The 20,755-nt window shown below is 35.9% G+C and overlaps 1 protein-coding gene across 20 annotated transcripts in view; it reads left to right on the forward strand.

Annotated features, from left to right (window-relative positions):
• Window positions 1-20,156, forward strand: part of LOC135219556 (synaptotagmin 1-like) — a 175,872-nt gene extending 155,716 nt beyond the window's left edge. For 15 of the 20 annotated variants that reach the window (XM_064256411.1, XM_064256409.1, XM_064256416.1 and 12 more), the window contains 4 exons: window positions 10,803-10,920; window positions 12,163-12,296; window positions 14,523-14,744; window positions 16,385-20,156. In XM_064256411.1, coding sequence (XP_064112481.1) covers window positions 10,803-10,920; window positions 12,163-12,296; window positions 14,523-14,729 — 459 coding nt within the window. In that variant the 3' untranslated portion in view covers window positions 14,730-14,744; window positions 16,385-20,156. The remainder of the gene's footprint in view (window positions 1-10,802; window positions 10,921-12,162; window positions 12,297-14,522; window positions 14,745-16,384) is intronic. The other 5 variants (XM_064256412.1, XM_064256410.1, XM_064256415.1 and 2 more) reach the window with 3 other exon arrangements.
• The last annotated feature ends 599 nt before the right edge of the window (window positions 20,157-20,755 follow it).

Genomic DNA, 20,755 nt, shown 5'->3' on the forward strand with positions numbered 1-20,755 from the left:
TAAACTCACATAGATACAATTCGTTTCTACAAAGAGAATTATTGGCCAGTCATCTTTTCTTTGCACATTTTTACTCAAGTGACATTTAGAATCTGCTGAAAGATATAATTATAGCATCTTGATCCCTTAAGTATAAGTTTGTTACATGTGCTCAATTATGGTTGAAAGTATATTGATGTGTATGTAGTATTTGACACACTTGACATCAAAATTTAACTTTGGATCACTGTGAAGTAGCCATAGATATAGTAACGATTTGACTTAAGATTTAGTTATAGTCAGTTATAGAGAACATTAGGCTCTTGTTATGATATTGCAATTCTTTAGACAAATATCAAACAATAAGTAAATGAGTTGTACAGTATATTACCACTGTAATGATAAAGAGCCACAGTTAGGTGGCTTCAGTAGTAAGCACTAATGCTTAGAGAAGTGACTTCAGTCATAGCTAAGATGCTTGAGCAGAGTATATGGATAAGGCTACAAAACATATGCCTCACAGGAAAGTTTGTTAAGGTCCCATTTTGTACATTATTCTTGACTGATAGGAAACAGGAGCATTTCTATGCAAAATAACTTAACTAACAACTTCTTCAAGTGCAGATGTAAGAGCTTTTAAACATGTCTTGTTTTCTTTTCTAGAAATTAAAATAACCATGCAATCACCCAAGTGCACTGCAAATAGTCTTTCCTTGAGCCACAGATTCATCTTAGGTCATGTAACATTCCATCCAAAGGGTCATAGGTAAACAAAGCTGCTGCTTATTCTTCTTGAAATCCTTCAACATATCCACCTCCATCTTCTATGACCTTTGTGTATCTCATAGATTCAAAGTTCACATGAGCTGCCTCCTAAAAACCCCAACAACATAATCTTATCATTCCACTTAGAGGTATATATATATAATGCTTCCAAGCTCAAAAATTTTTTATGTGTGAATATTTCTCTCTGCCATCCACTGCCCTGTATTAAGGGTGCTGACTAGTAGTACATCAACGCCCTCTTGTGTGTTACAGTTGTTGATGTGGGTACTACTTTGTTCGTGGTATATTGTTTAGGGGTAATTTGGTGGACGATGGTTACTTTCTGTCTTCTGCAATGCTTTGCTGCTTGGCCAATCACAAAATTTTGGAATTCACTATGAGAACGTCATTCACAATTAGAGCATACAAGACAGAAGGTATCTTTCGGTAGTCGCTGATGTAATGCACATAATTTTCCAGCAATGCTGCAACAAACTATTTTCATAGGAGCAACATAGCACCATTAGACACTGTTAGTATTATAACCAACTGTTTACTTAAGTCTACCCTCCTTCTGCTACGTTGCCTATAATTTTCTTTTGTTATTTTTGTGAAATAAAAAAAACGCGATATTAGGTTGCAGCTTTGTGGGTCTATGACTGAGTTCGGAAAGAAAAAAACACAGAAGGTATCCTAAAGCAATGTTTCCAGTGAAGGGGGGCATTGGCCCTACCCCTATACTATATTGGTACATTGAGACCAAACTGCTGGCAACATTGTCTAGGGAGTCTCTTCTTGACCAGAGATAGCTGCTATAAGTAGGATCTCTTGATTGAGATGAAACTCAAGGATGATCTTTTGTGTTCTTATATTTACGACTCCATCATACAAGATTGTGTCCCGTCCGCGTGGTGACTCCCAGCCCAAGGGCTCTTCTCATGACTTTTCCATGAAAAAGTGTAAAAAAAATTTTTGTTACTCAGTAAACCATTCATTGATGTATAATGACAGTAGGAGCAGGAAATCTGTTTCTCCCTGTTGAGTGCAGGAGAAGTAATATTGTAAATTTCTTTTAGCTCTTCCTTGAAGTTTAGTAGCCAAGTAGTTTCCAAGTGTTATAGGATGTGGTGCTAAATGGTCCCAACCAACCAGAAATCACAGGTTTGGTTTGACCAGGTGTTTAGTAGCAGCAGTAGTTGTGGTTAGTTGGTGGATTTATGGTTTGAAAGGAGAGGTTTTTGGTTCACTAACACCCTGGTTACAAGGAACCCTTAGCAACAAGTTAGTGAGAGTGGTTTCCGAGGGCTGGGACGACTCCTGCTGTACTACCTAATCGTGTAGGGCAACGGCCACCTCACCCACGTGACCAGTGACCCCTGACCCGCAATCTTTCAAGCTCAGGTCAGGATAGGTTACATAAACTACCAATCATCACCATAACAGATCATCACCTTACGAGGGAACACCTCTTAGAAAAAAGGCTCAGCATATTATGCCATGAAAAATCCTTTCGCATTTCACACAAAAATGTACTTCCTATATGACCCTTGCATTTCACCATCTATTTATGTTCGTATATATCTACGACTAGAATGACCTCAAAATAGATATATATTCATATATCTATATGTGCATCATAAGTAAAGAAGATGTTTTGGCAAGCTTTGTCTCTCCTGATGACTGTTATCTAAGTGGCGTACCTGGAGTGTGATGAATGGTAGGGTGGCTCATGGCCCGTAGGTAGGTGTCCTTGATTCTTCTTCTTCCTCTTTTCCTGCTCTGCATGATTCCAGGCTGAGAATCACCTATATGTGGGCGTCTCTCAGAGCTACTCGTATTTGAAGCTACTGGAACTGGATGATGAATAAGTTTTGAACATCAAGAAGTTCACTTTAAATATATAAAATGATCTGTGAAATAAAAACATATAAAAAGCATAACAAAATAGAGAACACTGCTCTGAATTTGCCAAAACAGAAGGAATTTTCACTCTGTTCTCACTATAGCCACTCTTTATGCTTGGGGCACGTATGATTTTTTTGCTACTATTTGTATAGCGACATGCTCGCCGATGCCTGCTTATGTATAGCTTCTTGTGGTTTGCTGATGTGGTTGCATGCAATCTGCATGAGTCGTCCATGTACTATCCTCCTTTGTGGCCTAACGGACAGCTCAGCTTTGACGTGCGTGTCCTCTCTCCCGTTTCCCTCACTCCCTCCATTCCTCCATTCCTTTCCATTCATGAAGACCCCTCCCCACACTCATCCCCTTCAAGTCCTTTCCTGTTATCTCAGTATTGTCATTGCTCTGAAATTGAAGAACAACATGGTGTTGTGGTTGTCCACTTAGTAAAGAAGATGAAGCATAATAGGACCGTGGAAATGACTAACAAAACCATAGTGCATAAAGATGAAGCATAATAGGACTGTAAAAGTGATTCACAAAACCATAGAGAAACCGCGCTCCAAGATAGGGTGGACCCCAGCTGTGTTAATTAGTATTTCCTAATCCAGTACTTAAGAATTATGAACACTGCGTAATTAACAAATAAGTATCATTACCATCTAGCATATTAAGACGAAAAAATGCAATCTATTTCGAAACCTCTGTGCAAAGGTTGATGAGACCAAGCAGTTTTGGCGGGTCTATTTGCACCCAATCTCTTTACAATCCTGGAAATTAAAATCTAGACAAGAAACTATGGTGTCATTTCAGTATAAAACCAAATGCCTGGCAAAAATGATAAGCTATGATCAGACTGCAAGACTGATTTTTAAACAAGATGTTGCTTAGCAAGATACACCAAAAAAAAAAATGTCTGCTCATTCAGTGGCCCCCCTTTTTAGAATAAAATTCTCTAATCTCAGTAGTGACTAACAACTGAAAGTAATAGGGCTTCATACATTATCTGGAGGAAAGAATTTGCTAAGAGTGAATTAAACAGGTTATACACATTTCTTTTTCATGTGAATCTCTCTCAGTGGCTCAGTGGCCGGAAGCCTTAGAAGAAAGGGAATTAAGTGAAAGTGAGACCAATGTTAAATATAAATAATCATCATCTTATTGCTATTACCAAAGCTTTCGAATTTCTTAAATTCTTCAAGGAACAACAGAAAGCATTTTCACTTATGCCCCACTAAATACTATAAGGTTTCCGGCCCGAGTTCTTTGTTATCCCGACCATGCAATGACATCACCTAACACTTGGCTTCTATTTCCCCTCAGTAATTGATTTTAGCTCCTTTATTTTCATTCTTACTTTGCCCTGCGATGCTGAAGCAATTGAATCTGGCCAGGCCTTTTCTGTAACTTCCGAATATTTACAAACACGATCAACGTCTACAACTACTATTATTACTAGGAACTGTGGCTTTTCTGAGCCATTGATCAGATTTAATAAGGTCTCATGAGAATGGCCGCTATGTCATGTTTACTACCAAGCAAGTTCTTAGCAAGAATTCAATGGAGGGAGTAATTACTGCATGTAGGGTCTTTCTCTAGCACAGCCTTGTGAGACTCTCATCAACTGGCAAAGTGCAAAATTCATATGAAGACTTTCACACAACTATAGCTCTAGTCTAAGACAGCCATGAACGATGACAGTCTCACGGAGCAACAACGTAATAGAGGAGGAAGACACTTTGAAATTCGATCTGAAGAGAAGCGCCTCCCTTTCCACGATCAATGAACTATTTCCATTTATTTTCTCTCAGCGTCCTGACCATTAACCCCAATAAAAGATGATCTCTTCTTTTTCCAAGTATTGGTTCCTAATCACCGATGGATAATACATGGACCTACCCTCTGACAGCCACAGGGTTATTTTCTTTCTCTGCATGTATTTGAAAATAAAATTAATGAAGATCATACCTTCGAATGACTTTGTATATTTACATATATATATATACATTCCCCTTTGCTCTCTTTATATATATTATCTCTTAATTAAGAACGGAAGAAATTAGTAAAGGATAGAAGAGTATTAGAGCATACTTACAGCCTATGCATGTGACATCGTACCAAAACGATCTTTCATTATCGGTTTTAAGGGAGCGAGCGGGATTACGAAAACTAAACCAACATAAGCATCAGCTTTTTCATTCGGCTATTAACAGTGCTTATGGAAGGAACAATTATGTAAAATTCGTTACTGCAAACCTAAAAATAATGAAATTATGTTAAAAAGCTAGCAAGCCATTTTATAATTTTTCACAACTGCGACTCAGCACCTGGAATTAATTGTCACACAAATGACTTTCATATTACTAATTCTATAGTTAATGTTCATTTAAAGAGCCTGCTAATAATATATGCATATAACAAATGTGTATATATGTATATATGTGAACAACGCACTAGGCTTAGAAAAATTAGTTCAAAGAGTCATGAAGATGATAATGATGGCTATCAATAGTCTCCCATAAAACAAAAATAAAAAATATATTCGAATGATTCGGTTTGTCTATTAGTGAATTTATTACAAAATAGTCTCTCTTCTCACTCACTCTCTTTCTCTCTCTTTTTAGCTACTCTTTTCATATTAAGAACTTTATTAACTATTAACACCCTGCTTGGAAATTTGGCCCGTTTCCCTTTATCTCTTATTATTATTATTATTATTATATTATATTATTATTATTATCATTATTATTATTATTATTATTATTTTTCTTTTAATAATGACTGAAAAATCTCGGTGCTCGTCACCTCAATCCGAGACATTCCACTTTTTTTCGTTCAATTTCCTTTTTTGATCGTTCACTAAAGAATGACTTTCTCTTTTTATCTTTGCTACCCGGAGAGTATCTACCTTGTGATCAATGAGACTATTTGGCTATTCTAATGTTATATTAGAAGAAAATAGACTCAATCACTTAATATGCTCATTTCTGATCATAATATGGAAACTCTACTTCTATACCATTTATAATAAAGAAAATTGAAAAGAAAAAAGTCGACTATTTGTGTCAGGGAATTGGCGGCGGACTACAATACTTTTAATCTGATTTATCAATGAAGGACAATATTGCCGTGACTCATTACTCCAAAAACCTTAAAGTCTTCTCATCCAATGACCTGACACAGGTAGCACAACAGTAACTAAATTCTACCTCGAGGAAGAAGATATAAGCATCTCTGTTCGTGTAGAATTTAGTCACACTTTCAACTTGCTTTTCCTCATGCAAAGCCAACAATGTTAAAGTAAAACAATGACACAATTTCAAAAAGAAAGAAGAGAGAATATTGTCCGCACATTCATGAAGGCAAAAGGGTGTTGCCAGAGGGAGAGCAAGTATTTTGGTATAGCGTTTTTTTCTTTCTTTATAGAAACAACAATTGAAGGTTCGTGATGCTGGTTTATTCTGATACGATTAGTTTGTCATTGCAAAAGCCAGTGGTCACTTGGATCGTTATTTTAATCATTTCCACTCTATTATTTTGAATCTGATTTTCATTTATTTCTATTCCTTCTGCCTTGATTCAGTTAGATGCTTGTTGAATGACAATGTAATTATTTGAATTTCTCATTTAATTTTGTTCTAATTGTTTCTTCTTTTTGTTCTCATATTTCAGTTTGATTGGAGAGCCTGGAGTCTGTATATATGCAATATTTCATTCCTTTATTTCAGTCATATATTGAGTATTTTGAAAGTATTTGATATAAACATTTTATTTGTGATTTGTTGCTCAAAAACTAATACTAATAAAGCATTACTAGCGGACGTATTACAGTCCTATTTATATTCTAATCATATGGGTAAGTCATCAAAAACTTTACTAATGTGGTTCCCATAGTGCTGCTGATATTGTCATTACATGACACAACCTTAAAATACTTTATAACGCTTCACAAAGTAGTTTTAGCTCGCAAATGTCTGTTTGCCAGGAAATATCTATTACTACTGATTAAATATCTATTTTGTTCTCCATAAGTCTTACTTCAGAAATGTTCAGATACCTAAAATAAGTACTCTATTTCCAGATATTTACCTCAGCTAAAAGTCTACATATATTTTTCATATTCTGTTTTATTACAATTTGCAACTCAAATCAATAGTATTATTTGCAAGGAAACTTTTTTACTCGTTTAAGTAATATCTTTTAAAAATACTGTGACTTACTTATATTTGAAACACTCTTCTAGTTAATGCCTTAGAATATTTATGGAAAAAATATACATAACCAGTTGTAAATGATTAAATACAGCCTCTTAAATACACCTAAGTTTCATATTATAGATTGCGCGCAATTAGTCGACTGTCAACAAAGTATTAACACCCCTCACCCCCCCAAAATAAATAAATAAATAGATATTTGGCCTACACTTAATTCAGCTCAATATTCATACTACACACAATTACGTAGGATATGTATAGTGTGAAAATACAATCTCTAACGTTTTTAACCTAGCTACTTTCGTTAGTAATCTATACAATCATTCTTAAAAATATCTTCCATGTCTAAATATAAGACCTTTCTACCAGTTACGATTTCATAATAATTTCACAACATATTTAGCTAAAAAAGGAATTCGAGGTGAAACATGCTTATTAAGGTCTCAATAACTGGCTTCTGTAAAACTGACAATACAAAACAGCTTTTATAAGAACCTCAACGACTGAAAATATCGAGTTGGTAATGCATACACTTTAACTTCTAAACCTGGGACGGAGATGAACATTAAACGCATGGCTTAAAAGCAACAATATTTTAAATTATGAATTCCAAATCACTCACTGACAATATCAGCACTGGTGTGAAAACTACAATTTAAAAAAATACATGACCAACAAATTCACGTTTTAATTAATCATTCACTTATGGCATTTTTAGCTTTATTTCTCTGGACACCACGATTCCTTTTCCGGCTTTTCATAAATTTTCACGTCACATGATTTGGACCACGTTTGTTTCTACCCGTCTGTTTTACTTTGTTTACGTCTTTTGACATTTGAGTTCTGATTGCAAGTTTCCATTCTTTCCTTTTTATTGAACATTTTTGCTATGGATTTACAATGCTTATTTTTTACCCCAAAAAGGAGCTTCTTTATAACAAAGATTATGACCCCATTTCTTAAGGAATTGAGGTAAAGAAAAAAAAAACCTGGATCTGATGCGATATATATATTTCCACTTTTTTCACATCGTTTCTTCTCTGCCATGCTTGTCCGTCTGTCAATGCTCGATCCCCTCTCTGAAAACTTGATGCGCATGTGTGCCTTCTTCTCTGACGTCATCCTCTCTCCGTAAGTATTGCCACTGTCCGCACAAAGAACTTCATTTATTGTTTTTGTTGTATTTGTCATGGGAATAAACTTCTTTTTCTCCAATAGTTTCGCGCCCCCTGAACAAGCTTTTGTTAGTTTCATAAGCTGTTCATTAAGAATAAAAAAAAAATGATCCGATTTAACTCAATTACTACAAGGTTCACAGTATCAAGTAACTTCTACAAATGGACGCTTGAATATCTTCATTTCTATTTTCTCAAATACAAAAAGAACTTTATTCCCAAAGTGTTACTCCGGTGTTGGGGCTGATATGGGTTTAAGAGTAATGTACCATTGCACGAGCACACTGTGTAATGTTTGACATTGTTCTACAAACAGATCTAGATCATTAGAAAGGGTAAGTTTTTAAGCAACACTGAAAAATGAAAAACGTTAAGAAAAAGAGAGGTAACTTACTGTAGTTCAAGATAAGAAACTCACTTACTACGTGAACAGGAGATCGTGAGGATTTTATACTACTTGGATTATGAACAAATATAACCCTTAATTAAATAAGCATCATTCAAGAGTCACGTCAAAAGAAGGCAGGAAGTCATCAGTTAATTTATTATATACCAATGAAAGTGTTTGTTTGATTCAGTTTCTGTTCTACATTGAATAGACAGCATAATTATACCTACGCAGTGGAATTTTGGTGAAAAATTAGTATATGTATTATTACATTTAGGAACGTAATTGTAAAAATAAATATCAGACTAAGTTTTGTCCAGTACTGTAACTCAAATAATATTATGATGTGTCCCCTGCCCTGCTTACCAAACCCCAAAAAACTCCTGTTCATCCCTGGTTACATGTATGGTACGTATTTAGTGTGGTAGCTTTAAGACTACATCCAGTAATCTCAGTCACCCATACTACCAGGAGAGAGAAATGGGGCGTCCTATAAACCACTACAAGACATTATGGATTCAGTTTTACAGTTTCATCAACTTGTAAGGAATTCCTGGCCCTCATGACTGGCAAGAACTGCCCAATCACGTGACACACTTCATTATATCTTCAATCATTCAACAGACTGATGCCTTCTGTTGCTACTTTACTTTGTTCCTTCATCTTCCTGTCCGTTTCTTCTTTGTATCTTTCGACAAGCTCATCACTATCACCTTTCTCTGAGATATATTCAGAGACAGGTATTTACAAAAAAGTTACCAGATCTCAGACTTGTTATCAATAAGATTTTTCTGCGCGTTGACTAGGGATCCATCGACTCTCAGTTGGTTTATGCCATGCATGATAATGGTTATATAACTGCAAAACTGCTCATTGTAGAGTAACATTTGACTTCATCCAGCAGCCTGTGGATTATGACTGGACTCCTACATCCTTCAGCTCAATAAATGAATAACCTTTGGTTACTTAATTCTTGTCAGTGTCCTTTGGCTGTCCTGGAAGTCCTTGGAGTTTTTGAAAATCCTAAATTCTGTCTCTAGGTCAGGGACACATTACAGTGCTTTGAATCTCCTTTTCCTGACCCCCTGATTTGATACAGTTTTGTTGTAACACGTGTGGTTTACGAACACGACTCCTTTCTGAAGTCTCTGGACAAACTGACTTGATAAGTATTGAGATCACCAAACACCTTGACTGGAAACTAAAATCCTTAGCTGCCCTAAATGGAACTTGAGTCCTAATCCTGGGGTCCAGGTACCAGAATATGTTTCACTGGTCATTAACCATCTCGATCTGATTTTCATTCCGATGACGAAGCTGACTGAATTTTGTGTTTACATGACATTTTTACAGGTGTTTGAATCGCTCAGAGGTTATAAAAACCCTAAAGCCTAAAGCACAAAACCACAGACTTTTTGTAACGTTTCTACACTCATTCTGCATAAATCTATACGGTCAGCGTTTGGTGAAAAAAAAAACTCAATAATGTGCTTACTTTATGCATTTTCAAGAAAGCAGAATGACTGCAGAAAGGTGTTATATTACAGTTCAGTTTTGGGACAAATACCTGTTCTTTTTTCTTATACTTCTGCACTCATCGCAGTTCGTTTCTTATTTTCAAAAAAAAAAAAAAAAAAAAAAATTAAAGCTGACTACATACACAAGGTCTACGAACTATATTGGATTTCATGACGAATACGAATACTTTTACCCCTATTCTCTCACTGGTTAAAAAGATCCAAATAAACAATTAAGTATCTTCAACATTCCCTTTATATAACTTTGGCTATTTTTCGAGCTGAAGGAAGAACTGTACAGCCTGCTATGGCATCTTGATATATATTCATTCCCTTTCACTTTAACTTTTAAAAGAATACTTTACTTATATTTCAGATCTAATTAATTGATATCTCCTGTCATTTTATTTCAGCCACCCTTTCATGAAGCAGAGGGCTCTGAATTCCATTTCTTGTTTCATAGTTTTGTTTTCGGTTTTCATAAAGAAACCTACTATAATCACTCCTAACCCAGAGACAATTTGCCAGAGATTATACACAAAGCATGACGATCAAATTATAGACTATAACACACATACTTTACATGAATAACATTTCATCATTGGAGTTAAATACTATTACAGTCCAAGTAAACTTTAAACATCATAATACCAAATTTGAAGGAAATAATGTTAATAGCCACTTCTAATACAGATAATTTCCTTTTGTTTGTAAGACCCAATATTGAAAATAGAAATAATACTAAAGTTTGCACACTGCTTAAATTAATGACTAGTCAGTTAGAAAGAGAGGTCAGTTTAAACCAAAACATCGCCATTTTTGTTGGTTCTAACGGAGTTTTTGTGTATGAACGCGCGAACAGGAAAACAAGTTGGGTGACATCTGCTTCTCATTGCGTTACGTCCCAACGGCTGGCAAGCTTACTGTGGTCATCCTCGAGGCTAAGAATCTCAAGAAGATGGACGTCGGTGGCTTGTCAGGTAATGTTCAATTCAAATGCTTCTATTATTATTATTATTATTATTATTATTATTATTATTATTATTATTACCACATCCAACGGGGAGTCTAATTTTGTTTCGGTCTACGTGTTTGGCCTTTATTTAATAAAAAGTTCTCAAAGTTCTTACAAAATATTTATCAAGGGGTCCATGCATCTGAAATGTTTGGTTATCTCACAATCAATTTGGCAAATGAGCTTAACAACCCTGTCTACAGGAAAAGTTCAAGACTACCGGTAGCGTACTAGTACAATAAAGGATTCCTGAAGCCAGCCTAAGGGCCTATCCATACTAGCGGGCATGCCCGTCGGGCACTTCCAGCTGTTTATACTTTCTCTTGTTTCTGATGCAGTGTTACAACTAGACAATCACCTCGTTCTGGCTCCATACTGGCCATTCAGTATAGTGCGAAGCGGGCTATGGGAACAGCCCTTGCCCATCGGGCAGTGCCCCTTAGTGTGGACAGGGCTTTAAGACACCCACTACCTACATTTGTTTGCCGCATAAAAACATGTTAAGACTTAAAAATTATTACATAACGAAAGAACACAAAATTCACGGTGAATTTTTATCATCAATTGAGCGTTAGTTGATTAGGTACCCAAAACTAGTAGATGGAATTCAGTGTTGCTGCATTAGCTGGATAATCTAAAACGATTTGCCTCAGCAATAACGATGGTCAGTGATACTTTGAAACCAGGGCGAAATGTCTGTCATTTGCCTGTGCAATCCGCGATGCGACACCCACTGGTCACCGCGAGAGGCCTGGCTGACCTGTCAATCTAGCTTCGCAAAAATAACGGCCTACCAAGCCAATCAACAAATGAGCCCGTGGAAACAGTATAACATTGTCGCTATCTAGTTCAGATAACACGTCTATGAAACTCGACTTTCAAACAGAGGACAGTGACCGAGTTAGCTATTCTAACTTCACTGCACTGAGTTCGCTCATTGAACTACTACAATAGTCAGTTAAAACGACGTTATGGAGTTCCTAAATCTTAATACTAGTACAAAAACAAATGGAACTATTATCTTTTAAATGTAACGAAAGACATGAAGCAGATTTTGCGTTACACCTGAATATAAATAAACTACTGTAAATAATAATCATTTATCTGACGCATTTCAAACGAACTTTCTGTTAATCTTACAGCAGAGGACTAATATCGCGATGATCTTGATTCAACGAATGACTATCTTATCTCTCTTGTCTTCCAGATCCTTATGTGAAGATCTGCCTAATCCAGAACGGGAAACGACTGAAGAAAAAGAAGACAAGTATCAAGAAATGCACTCTCAACCCTTACTATAACGAGTCCTTCTCCTTCGAAATCCCATTCGAACAAATCCAGGTTAGTTCACATATTTACGGATTACTCCCTACAACAACAGATATGACAAATCATCACGCCTCTGAACTACAACTACTGGACTACCAGCCATTCTCGAACTATCTACCCATCAACATCCGAATGCAAAGCTCTATTTCATTTACAGGATTAATATAATTTCATTTCACAGTATCCTTTTCAGTTACATTTTTCATTAGCGATATAATCACTTCAGTAAAGACTTGGAATATTTTGCAATAGTTAATATCATCCTCATTTGAGCAATTAGATTGTGAATACCTCTACTTAGCGTTCTGTATAATATTTAGGAATTTAATAAAGGTACAAATACATAATCATTACCGCAGAAGATCAAGTGTTCAAGAGAATTATGAATTAAAAGGTTCACAAAACTTGAAAATATGCATCCCATACACAATTATTTTTACATCATGGACGACTTACTTTATGCTTGGAAGCTCCATTTACTTTCAAAAATAATTCTATCAGCAAATGAGTAGAGAAAGCGGTATTTTGACCAACATTACGAAGATTCGAGTTTCTCTTGCCTTCAAGAGGCCGGTCTCTCGCCTTCTTAGTAGACTACTTGGTCATTCGTTTGTCGTTCCATTAGGCTTGAACGATTAAATTCATTATACTGACCGACTTATTAGCCTCAGAAATCAAATAATTTCGTCACTTTTGCAACAGAAGTGAGCGCCAGCTACGTTTGAGTAGACGAGGTGAGACAAATTACTCATCACTCATATGCACCAGACGTACGTTGCTATACCTACTTAAAACATAGGTATTTTACTTTAAGTTTACGTCTTCGTTTCCCGTGACGATGTGATTATGACCAATCCACGAAGCACTTTTAACTGATCTGTCATAGTAAAACAGCATATACGGTTTTCTCTCCCTTAACTGTAAGCAAATCGTCTTCCTGTCAACACTTCATAAACACTCCTAACAGTGATTTCTAATGTTTAACTTTTTCCATCAAATGCAGTAAATGAAACTTCAGTTTGAATTTCCTTCATAACTGTTCTTGTTTGTCGATTAACCCCTACATCATGTTAACCCAGAATGCTCTAATGGATCTATGTGAATTAAAACTGTTTCTGTTCAATTTAATTTCTATCTCGACAAAACGGTTTCATCCAATTTTATACAAAACTTGATTCTTCTATGACATAACACAGCTTTTATTCTTTTTATTTACTTTTTCTTAATTTTATTTATTTTTATCTATCTAATTAACTTTATCTCAAATTTACATATAAGCCAACGAGACACATTTCCCCCCACTTTCTTACAACATTTATGCATTAAATTTAAAATATTATTATTTCCCACTGTATCTTTTATTCACATAAAATGTTATTTTGCTTGATATCATCCAATTTATTTAACCAAATCTCAACCAATGTAATTCCATATCTATATCCAAATCAAGCGTTACAAGTTAGTTTTATGAGTTTGTTACAAATTCCATATATACGAAGAATATCATTTCTATTATAGCTTAACAAAATGTCTGTCCATAAGCACTTAAACTATATATTCGAACTAATACTTTATATATGCTCTTAACATTACACATGTTCAATTTGCTCCGTCCTTTAAGTTGTCCGGTCTTTCACAGCAGTTTTATTAATTATTATTATCATTATATAGTGAAGTTTATTGCTTACACCTATAATTATAATTATCAACACTTCTCACCCCTTCATGAAACAGTCCTGTGATTTATTAACCTAACTGATAAGTGACACACATATAGCAGAAATCGCCCAAAGTCAAATATGGATATCCCTCCGACTGTAATAATTTTTAACAAAATTGTAACACCCCACCGTGTGAAATCTCTTAACCCTGAGGCATCTCAGTCAAAATTTCATGATACGTAAGTGGGCCATTTATGAAGTTTTTTTTATACTGTTTTTAGCTCAAAGGATTATCGGAAGCTGACCTCAAATGGTCCTTTAAAACCCCACGAAATGTAAAATATGAAATAGGTAATTAACTTCCTACAGGATTTTCACTGGATATTTAAAACTGTTGTTTAATGATCGTTTGAGAGGATCGAACACTTCTCTACCATGGCGAAATTGACTCATTGTCAGAGGCAACTAAACATATTCATAAAATACGCGTCAATTATTCAAAGATGACATCCTTCAATATTCAGAAAAGCCAGTTATTAATTTTAATCTCTTTTTACCCATCCAAACTCGCGTCCAGCAGAAAGTGAACCTACAGGTGACTGTTGTGGATTACGATCGTATCGGCACATCTGAACCCATTGGTCGCTGTGTGTTAGGAATGAACGCATCTGGGACTGAACTGCGTCACTGGTCCGACATGTTGGCTTCTCCACGTCGTCCCATCGCCCAGTGGCATACTCTCAAGGATCCAGAGGAAGCTGATGCAATCCTTAATCAGAAGTAAACTTTCCATTAAAAGGTAACTTTCAATTCATTTTCAACAGTTTATTAGTTACTATGTCACGGTACATTTCAGGACGGCATTTCCCCAAATCATTTGTTCATAAAGTGTTCAATCAAAAATTAGACAACGTTTCAAATAAGAGACACCTCTACCTAGTCTTCTATGTTTTGCGGTTATTACTCTACTATTAAACTTGCAAATAAAAGTACTCCTCTCTCCCCTTACTTTTCTTTATTTCAGTGAATGCACCAGTAGCGCAAGTGTACTAGATCTTGCATTTTAATTTCACGGCCTCATCAATATAATGTTACAATCACACACTATAATATGTATATATGTATTACTCTAGTTGGCAACAAAATTAGACTACGTGTGTACAGCTGGCCCGTGTTGCGTTCTCCGTCGTTTTACAGGGTGATTTTATTGTTTTATACTGATTTACCACTGCCCAAAATGCTTTACTACTAAAACCTGTCCTTTTAACCAAAGGAGATAGCTTATAGTGCCCTTTTTCACACTAAGCAGAAGCTCCATTAAAAAAGATTATCAAAGAAGAAAGGAGCGAATCATTAGGCAAAACATGAAAAAATCGGGATTGGATCAAGTACTAATGATCAAACATTAAAAGTAAACAGTAACACAATTAAAGCCAAAGACAGAGGGACTGAAATTTACATGTACAAGATTATGTAAATTATCTGATACTCCACAGTCAACTGACCCAGCAACATTTGACCCAATATTATCAAACCACTTCTTTCATATTGTATCTCACGTTCATTGAGTAATAAATACGAAATTCAATCAATCATATGAAAGACTGTGATCAAGTACTTTGTTTGTTTCTCAAGACTATAATTCCAGGGCCAATACAGCTAACACGAATCACTGGTCATTTAAACATGATTGAATTTATTGCACAGTAGTTGTCAATATAATTATTTGAATACTGACTGCTACCACTGAATCCTGGGGCTTTGTAGAACTAGGCTTCATGTAAGCTTTTGTATTTTATACTTCAATAACGTCCTGTGGCTGTCACTATTGCAGTATAATATGCTTTACCACTAGATCTCCAAAAGTCCTTTTAAAAACCATTTTTATCCCATAGCCTTTTCAGGTTGCTCCTCAAAACAGATGGTACTTAATTCGGGAGGTCTAAGTTAAAAGCATAGTTTGAATCGCAAAAATGGCACGTGCATTTAACATTAACTGTTGAGTTGGAAACTGTCTTATTCTGAAATTCAAAACCAAAAGTGTTAAGATCGTCATCGACGGAACAGCACGCTGCTTTATTTTATAGTAGTGAAATAAAAAAAAAACGGATTTTTGAATGTTCTTTATGAAGGGGCCAGTTCCACCCCCGCATTAGTATCATAAGCTATTTTTTATAAGTTGAGAATAAACTGGCTGCTTCATAAAGTAAAGAATAACACTGCATCATTCATTATAGATGCAGTCTATTTTCCACTGCTGCACTTATCTAACTGGCTTACAATTTTTACTGTGCTTCAAAGTCCAACCATTTTTACCCATAGCGATAGAACTGGGACCAATTTAACAAATATATTTTGCAAAGTTACAGATTTTTCCAATGACTCACCTCACAGGTGTAACTTAACAAGAGAGATTTTACAGTGTTTGAATGTTCGCAGGTGCAACCAAGTGGGACACTGAATCACTGTAAGATGGCCACGAGAAAAATGAGGAAGGCCCCGCCCAAGACTTCAAGCTATCTTTGGATACTTTCATTATTAACCACATGTATTGTACAGCAAATTAATAATCAAGATATGAGCAGTTTTAGATGTTAGTATTCAGTAGGGAGAGAATTCATATACTGTATCAATGATATTATGCTGAATCAGCTGTGTTATTCATATCATGATGGGATGTACATAGAACCTGCTATGTAAGACCTTCATTACTCATAATTCTTCTTCTGGATACCAATGGAAATTCTCTAGAGAAGTTTGATACTACAGTAGTTGCTGGTACTTTACTTACACTAGTTAAAAGGTGATTTATGCTGTTATATCACTAAGGTAATTATAAGCTATGCGCCATTAAGCCATCTTAGATTTTTTAGTCGTCAGCAATTTGTAACTTGAAAATAGAAGACATCTACGTACTACAAGTGGGGAAAATCTTAGGCCATCTTACAAAGTCCATGAATGTGATCTCGTGGAACAAACTTCAATGAAAATCTGACCTGTCTCAAACTATTCAACAACTGATGTACTATATATAATAGCACCATAAAATCATCTCAAGGATTTTATAATAAAAAAGAAAAAACAATCTACTCATCAAATCAAATTCTTACACAGCTCTTCACTGTCAGCTCTGACGATTCTAAAAAAATCTTTAGCCTTTCTAGAGGTCTAACTAACTTCGGTCTTTCTGGGGCCTGGAATCTCTATGGTCTCAAGTAGATCACTATCATACTTTAGGTATTGTCTTGTATCTCACCCGCGTCTCCTATGGTGTCCCGACGATATCTTCTTATCGCCTTTCTGGGATCCGAGAGAGGGCCTTACTCAGACAAACAACACCAGTCTAGTCGCAGAGTTCAGCTGTCCAGAAGTAAAAAGCTCTCTTTGGCACTTGAAAGAGTTAGCTCTTTGCATACTGATGGGCGAAGGAATTCTCCGTGTCTACTTTCTGGGGTTGGTTGCCTGGGAAGGTTTACTTTCTTTGGACTCGGCAAAAGCTATTTTGTTGAATAGTGAGAGTAGTCGATGTTGTTACTGTTATTTTTTTTTTTTCATTCTTGGATTCTGTTTTTACACTGAGTAGTTTTTCTCGTTCCTTGATGCATCAAGGCAGCACTGCAGTTAAGGATGCATCCTGGCTTAAACCAAAGAATAAACTTAAGAAGACAAATAGTGAAAAACTAACCTTGTGGTTTCTACATTTCATTAGGGCTTATAATAATAATAGTGTTCATGTGGATAAACTTTGCCTGGTCCAGTCAAAGTTTGTCCAAAAAATTTCATCATTAAGTGTTTTAACAAATGAAAAATAAACAAAAAAAATTCACAATTGACTTATGATCTATAACTGCCTTAAAATAGGGGACATTGAATTTACATTCTCTTTCATTCAGGGTAAAAGAGAGAGAGAGCTAGAGAGAGAGAGTCAAAATCTGAGGAGTGTGTGCTGTTTATACAATAATTTTAAAGCTTCTTTGCATCAACCACACAAAAAACTTGTGAATCTGGAATAAGTGAATGTCAATAATCTCTGAAAACCATCACTTTCAGTACACTTTAGAGAAGCCGAAAAGACAGTTTCTTACAAGCAATTTTTCTCCATATCTTGATCATTATTCCACAAGACAAGTAGAAGAGGATGATGACGATGTAGTGAAAACAAAAATAGTTTTTGGATACAAAGCTTCGATTTCGTTCTGATTTGAGTGAACTGAAACTCTTCTCTGTTCATATTTGTATTCTGTATCATGCTGTGTGAGAAAGGAACACCTTCATCTCAATCCGTTTGCAACGTAGCATTTGCCGTAGAAGTTGAGTTACGCTTTCATGACGTTTTTATGTAGAAGAAGAACTCATTCATTAGTTTTATATGTCTGCTGTGTTATTATATTTCCGGGAAGTAAATGTTTATATTAATAAAGGATACATCGGTGTGTATGTATTCATCTTCATATATAAACATTGACAGTGTCCTGTTATGCCACGATAGTGTACAGACGTGTATCATAACTGTGGGTCTTGACCGCAGGATACCCAGACATAATATGTATGGCTGACCAAACCACCTTATATTTTTCGTCTCTTTTTTCATGAATTCATATGTATAGACTGAACTTCTATAGATAAGCCGTGGATTCCTGGTGCCATATGGAATAATAATTTACATGTTCATTGTTTAATCCTTCATGAAGGGTTATAATCCTATGATAGTGTATGTTTTATCAAACCCTGTGATTTGTTGGGTCATGAATACAATTATCATTATTATTATAATTAATGATACTGTTGAGCCTTTCAATTAGTAATAGAATCAATATTAAAAACAAAAAGTTTAAAAAAGACAAAAAAAGATAGTATACAAAAGTGACAACTTTAGCATGGAGTGGGGATGCTTATGACCATTGAGTTGACTCATTTCCTTCTTGTACAGCATGAAACCCACACTCTGTATAGGATTTGCAACCAATATTAGGATCTCATCAGGACTTTCATTGTGTAAACAAATAAATCTCTTGGCTTAACATGTACGCCTTCGTGATGATCAACAGGTTCATTTCATCTAATATCTCTCATTGTTGCCTGTGTTCTGTCAACTTGAGAAACTTGAAGAGATCGCAGGAGACACCACATAAATTCAATGTGAGTAAGGTCCTAGTCGACTTTTGGCACTCTTTCAACTCAGCTAAGATACCAATTACTACCTGGGACCTTTAAAGCACAAGATTACTCGGCAGGACCTAAATCATTTGTTAAATCTTAACACTGCAAGGGTTGCTGTCCGTTTCGTCAGTGAGTGTGTCATATAAAGAGGTCTACGCATTACAAAGCCAATATCCGTAGTATCTTTTGACTCATTGAAAATTCATCTCCTTGCCATCTCTTTTCACGCGATGAAATAATCCTCTTGATGGGACACGAAGTCAGGCTTTCTATGCGTTTGTAAATGAACAACCTGTGCCGATAATTTTATATCAAAAATGAGTCTGAAAATCTATGAATCCATATCCATCGACAGTAACTACAGTTTCAAGAAAATTCCAAGTCCAGTCCAGTTGATCATAGATTTGGTTCATGCTCGCCGAAAGGAAGGAAGGAAGGAACCATTCCCAATTCAAGATGGTAACTCCTTGCATATAATATTCTTTCGAGATTTATTCAAAAGCCCAACATGAAAACAGACCTAAAGAACAAATATCTTCCAGTATTTAACATTCTTAAATTTCCTAAATTAGCAGAAGTGAGTGCAACTCACTAAGATCATCATATCTAGGATCTTGTGAATCAGCTCTGGACCAGGCATGGGGCAGTGTGACCCAAATTAGGGACAAAAAGTAACAAGTGAGCATTTCTAGAGGCTCAGAAGGCTTGAGTCAGAGGATAGCTCTCTTATGTAAAAAATTCATCAGGGACTCCCAAGAGCTTTCCGGCGGGGTGCCATCCTTTGCCTTGATCCTACCAATCCTTTATCTCACCCTCACATTCTGGCTTTGCATTCTCTATATTTCTATTTCTCTCTCTCTCTCTCTCTCTCTTTCTCCCACAGTCTGTCTCTCTTACCCATCTTCTCTCCCAGAATCCATTTCAACCTCTTTCTCTTTACATTTTCATTTCCTTTCTGGCTTGATTCCAGAGAACACTAATGCCTGGAATCTCTCTCTCTCTCTCTCTCTCTCTCTCTCTCTCTCTCTCTCTCTCTCTCTCTCTCTCTCTCTCTCAGCAAATCTTAAACCCTTACCCAATAAATTCCTTCACGACTTGATGTGTTAGCCGGATGTCAATGTAATCAATGAACTATACGTATATTATGTGTATTGTGTATACGATGTGTCTACAAACTGTATATACGTACACGCTGCGGTAATATACTGTACAATGGATTCTAAAGTGTATCTAAATATATTCGAAAATGTATCTTAGTATATATCTGCATATATGTCAAAATGAAGTCAGATTTGTTTGCTTGAAGTGCATCTTCGCTATATCCATTGCAGCCATCAAGAGTCTCATAGACCTGTCATTACGCGCTCGCCTATTTACGTATATACCTTCTCTTCTGCTCCTATCTCCTTCACACCCAACTCTCCCAACCTCCCTTGAACTACCCACCACCTGGAGGCATCGTGGGTTGAGTCGTATTTCCCCCGAGGTACGAACACGAAAACAAGTCAAATAAAAATAAAAGATTTGAACGGCTCATTCCGACATCATCATCATACATTTATTCAGCTGTGCGTCATAGGGATCATAACTACGATGGAATGGTGTTCACATTATCAATCTCATAAAGTAGAAGAAGAAAACTGATTTGGC

Source organism: Macrobrachium nipponense, chromosome 1 (genome assembly GCF_015104395.2).
Source record: "Macrobrachium nipponense isolate FS-2020 chromosome 1, ASM1510439v2, whole genome shotgun sequence".
NCBI lineage: Eukaryota > Metazoa > Arthropoda > Malacostraca > Decapoda > Palaemonidae > Macrobrachium > Macrobrachium nipponense.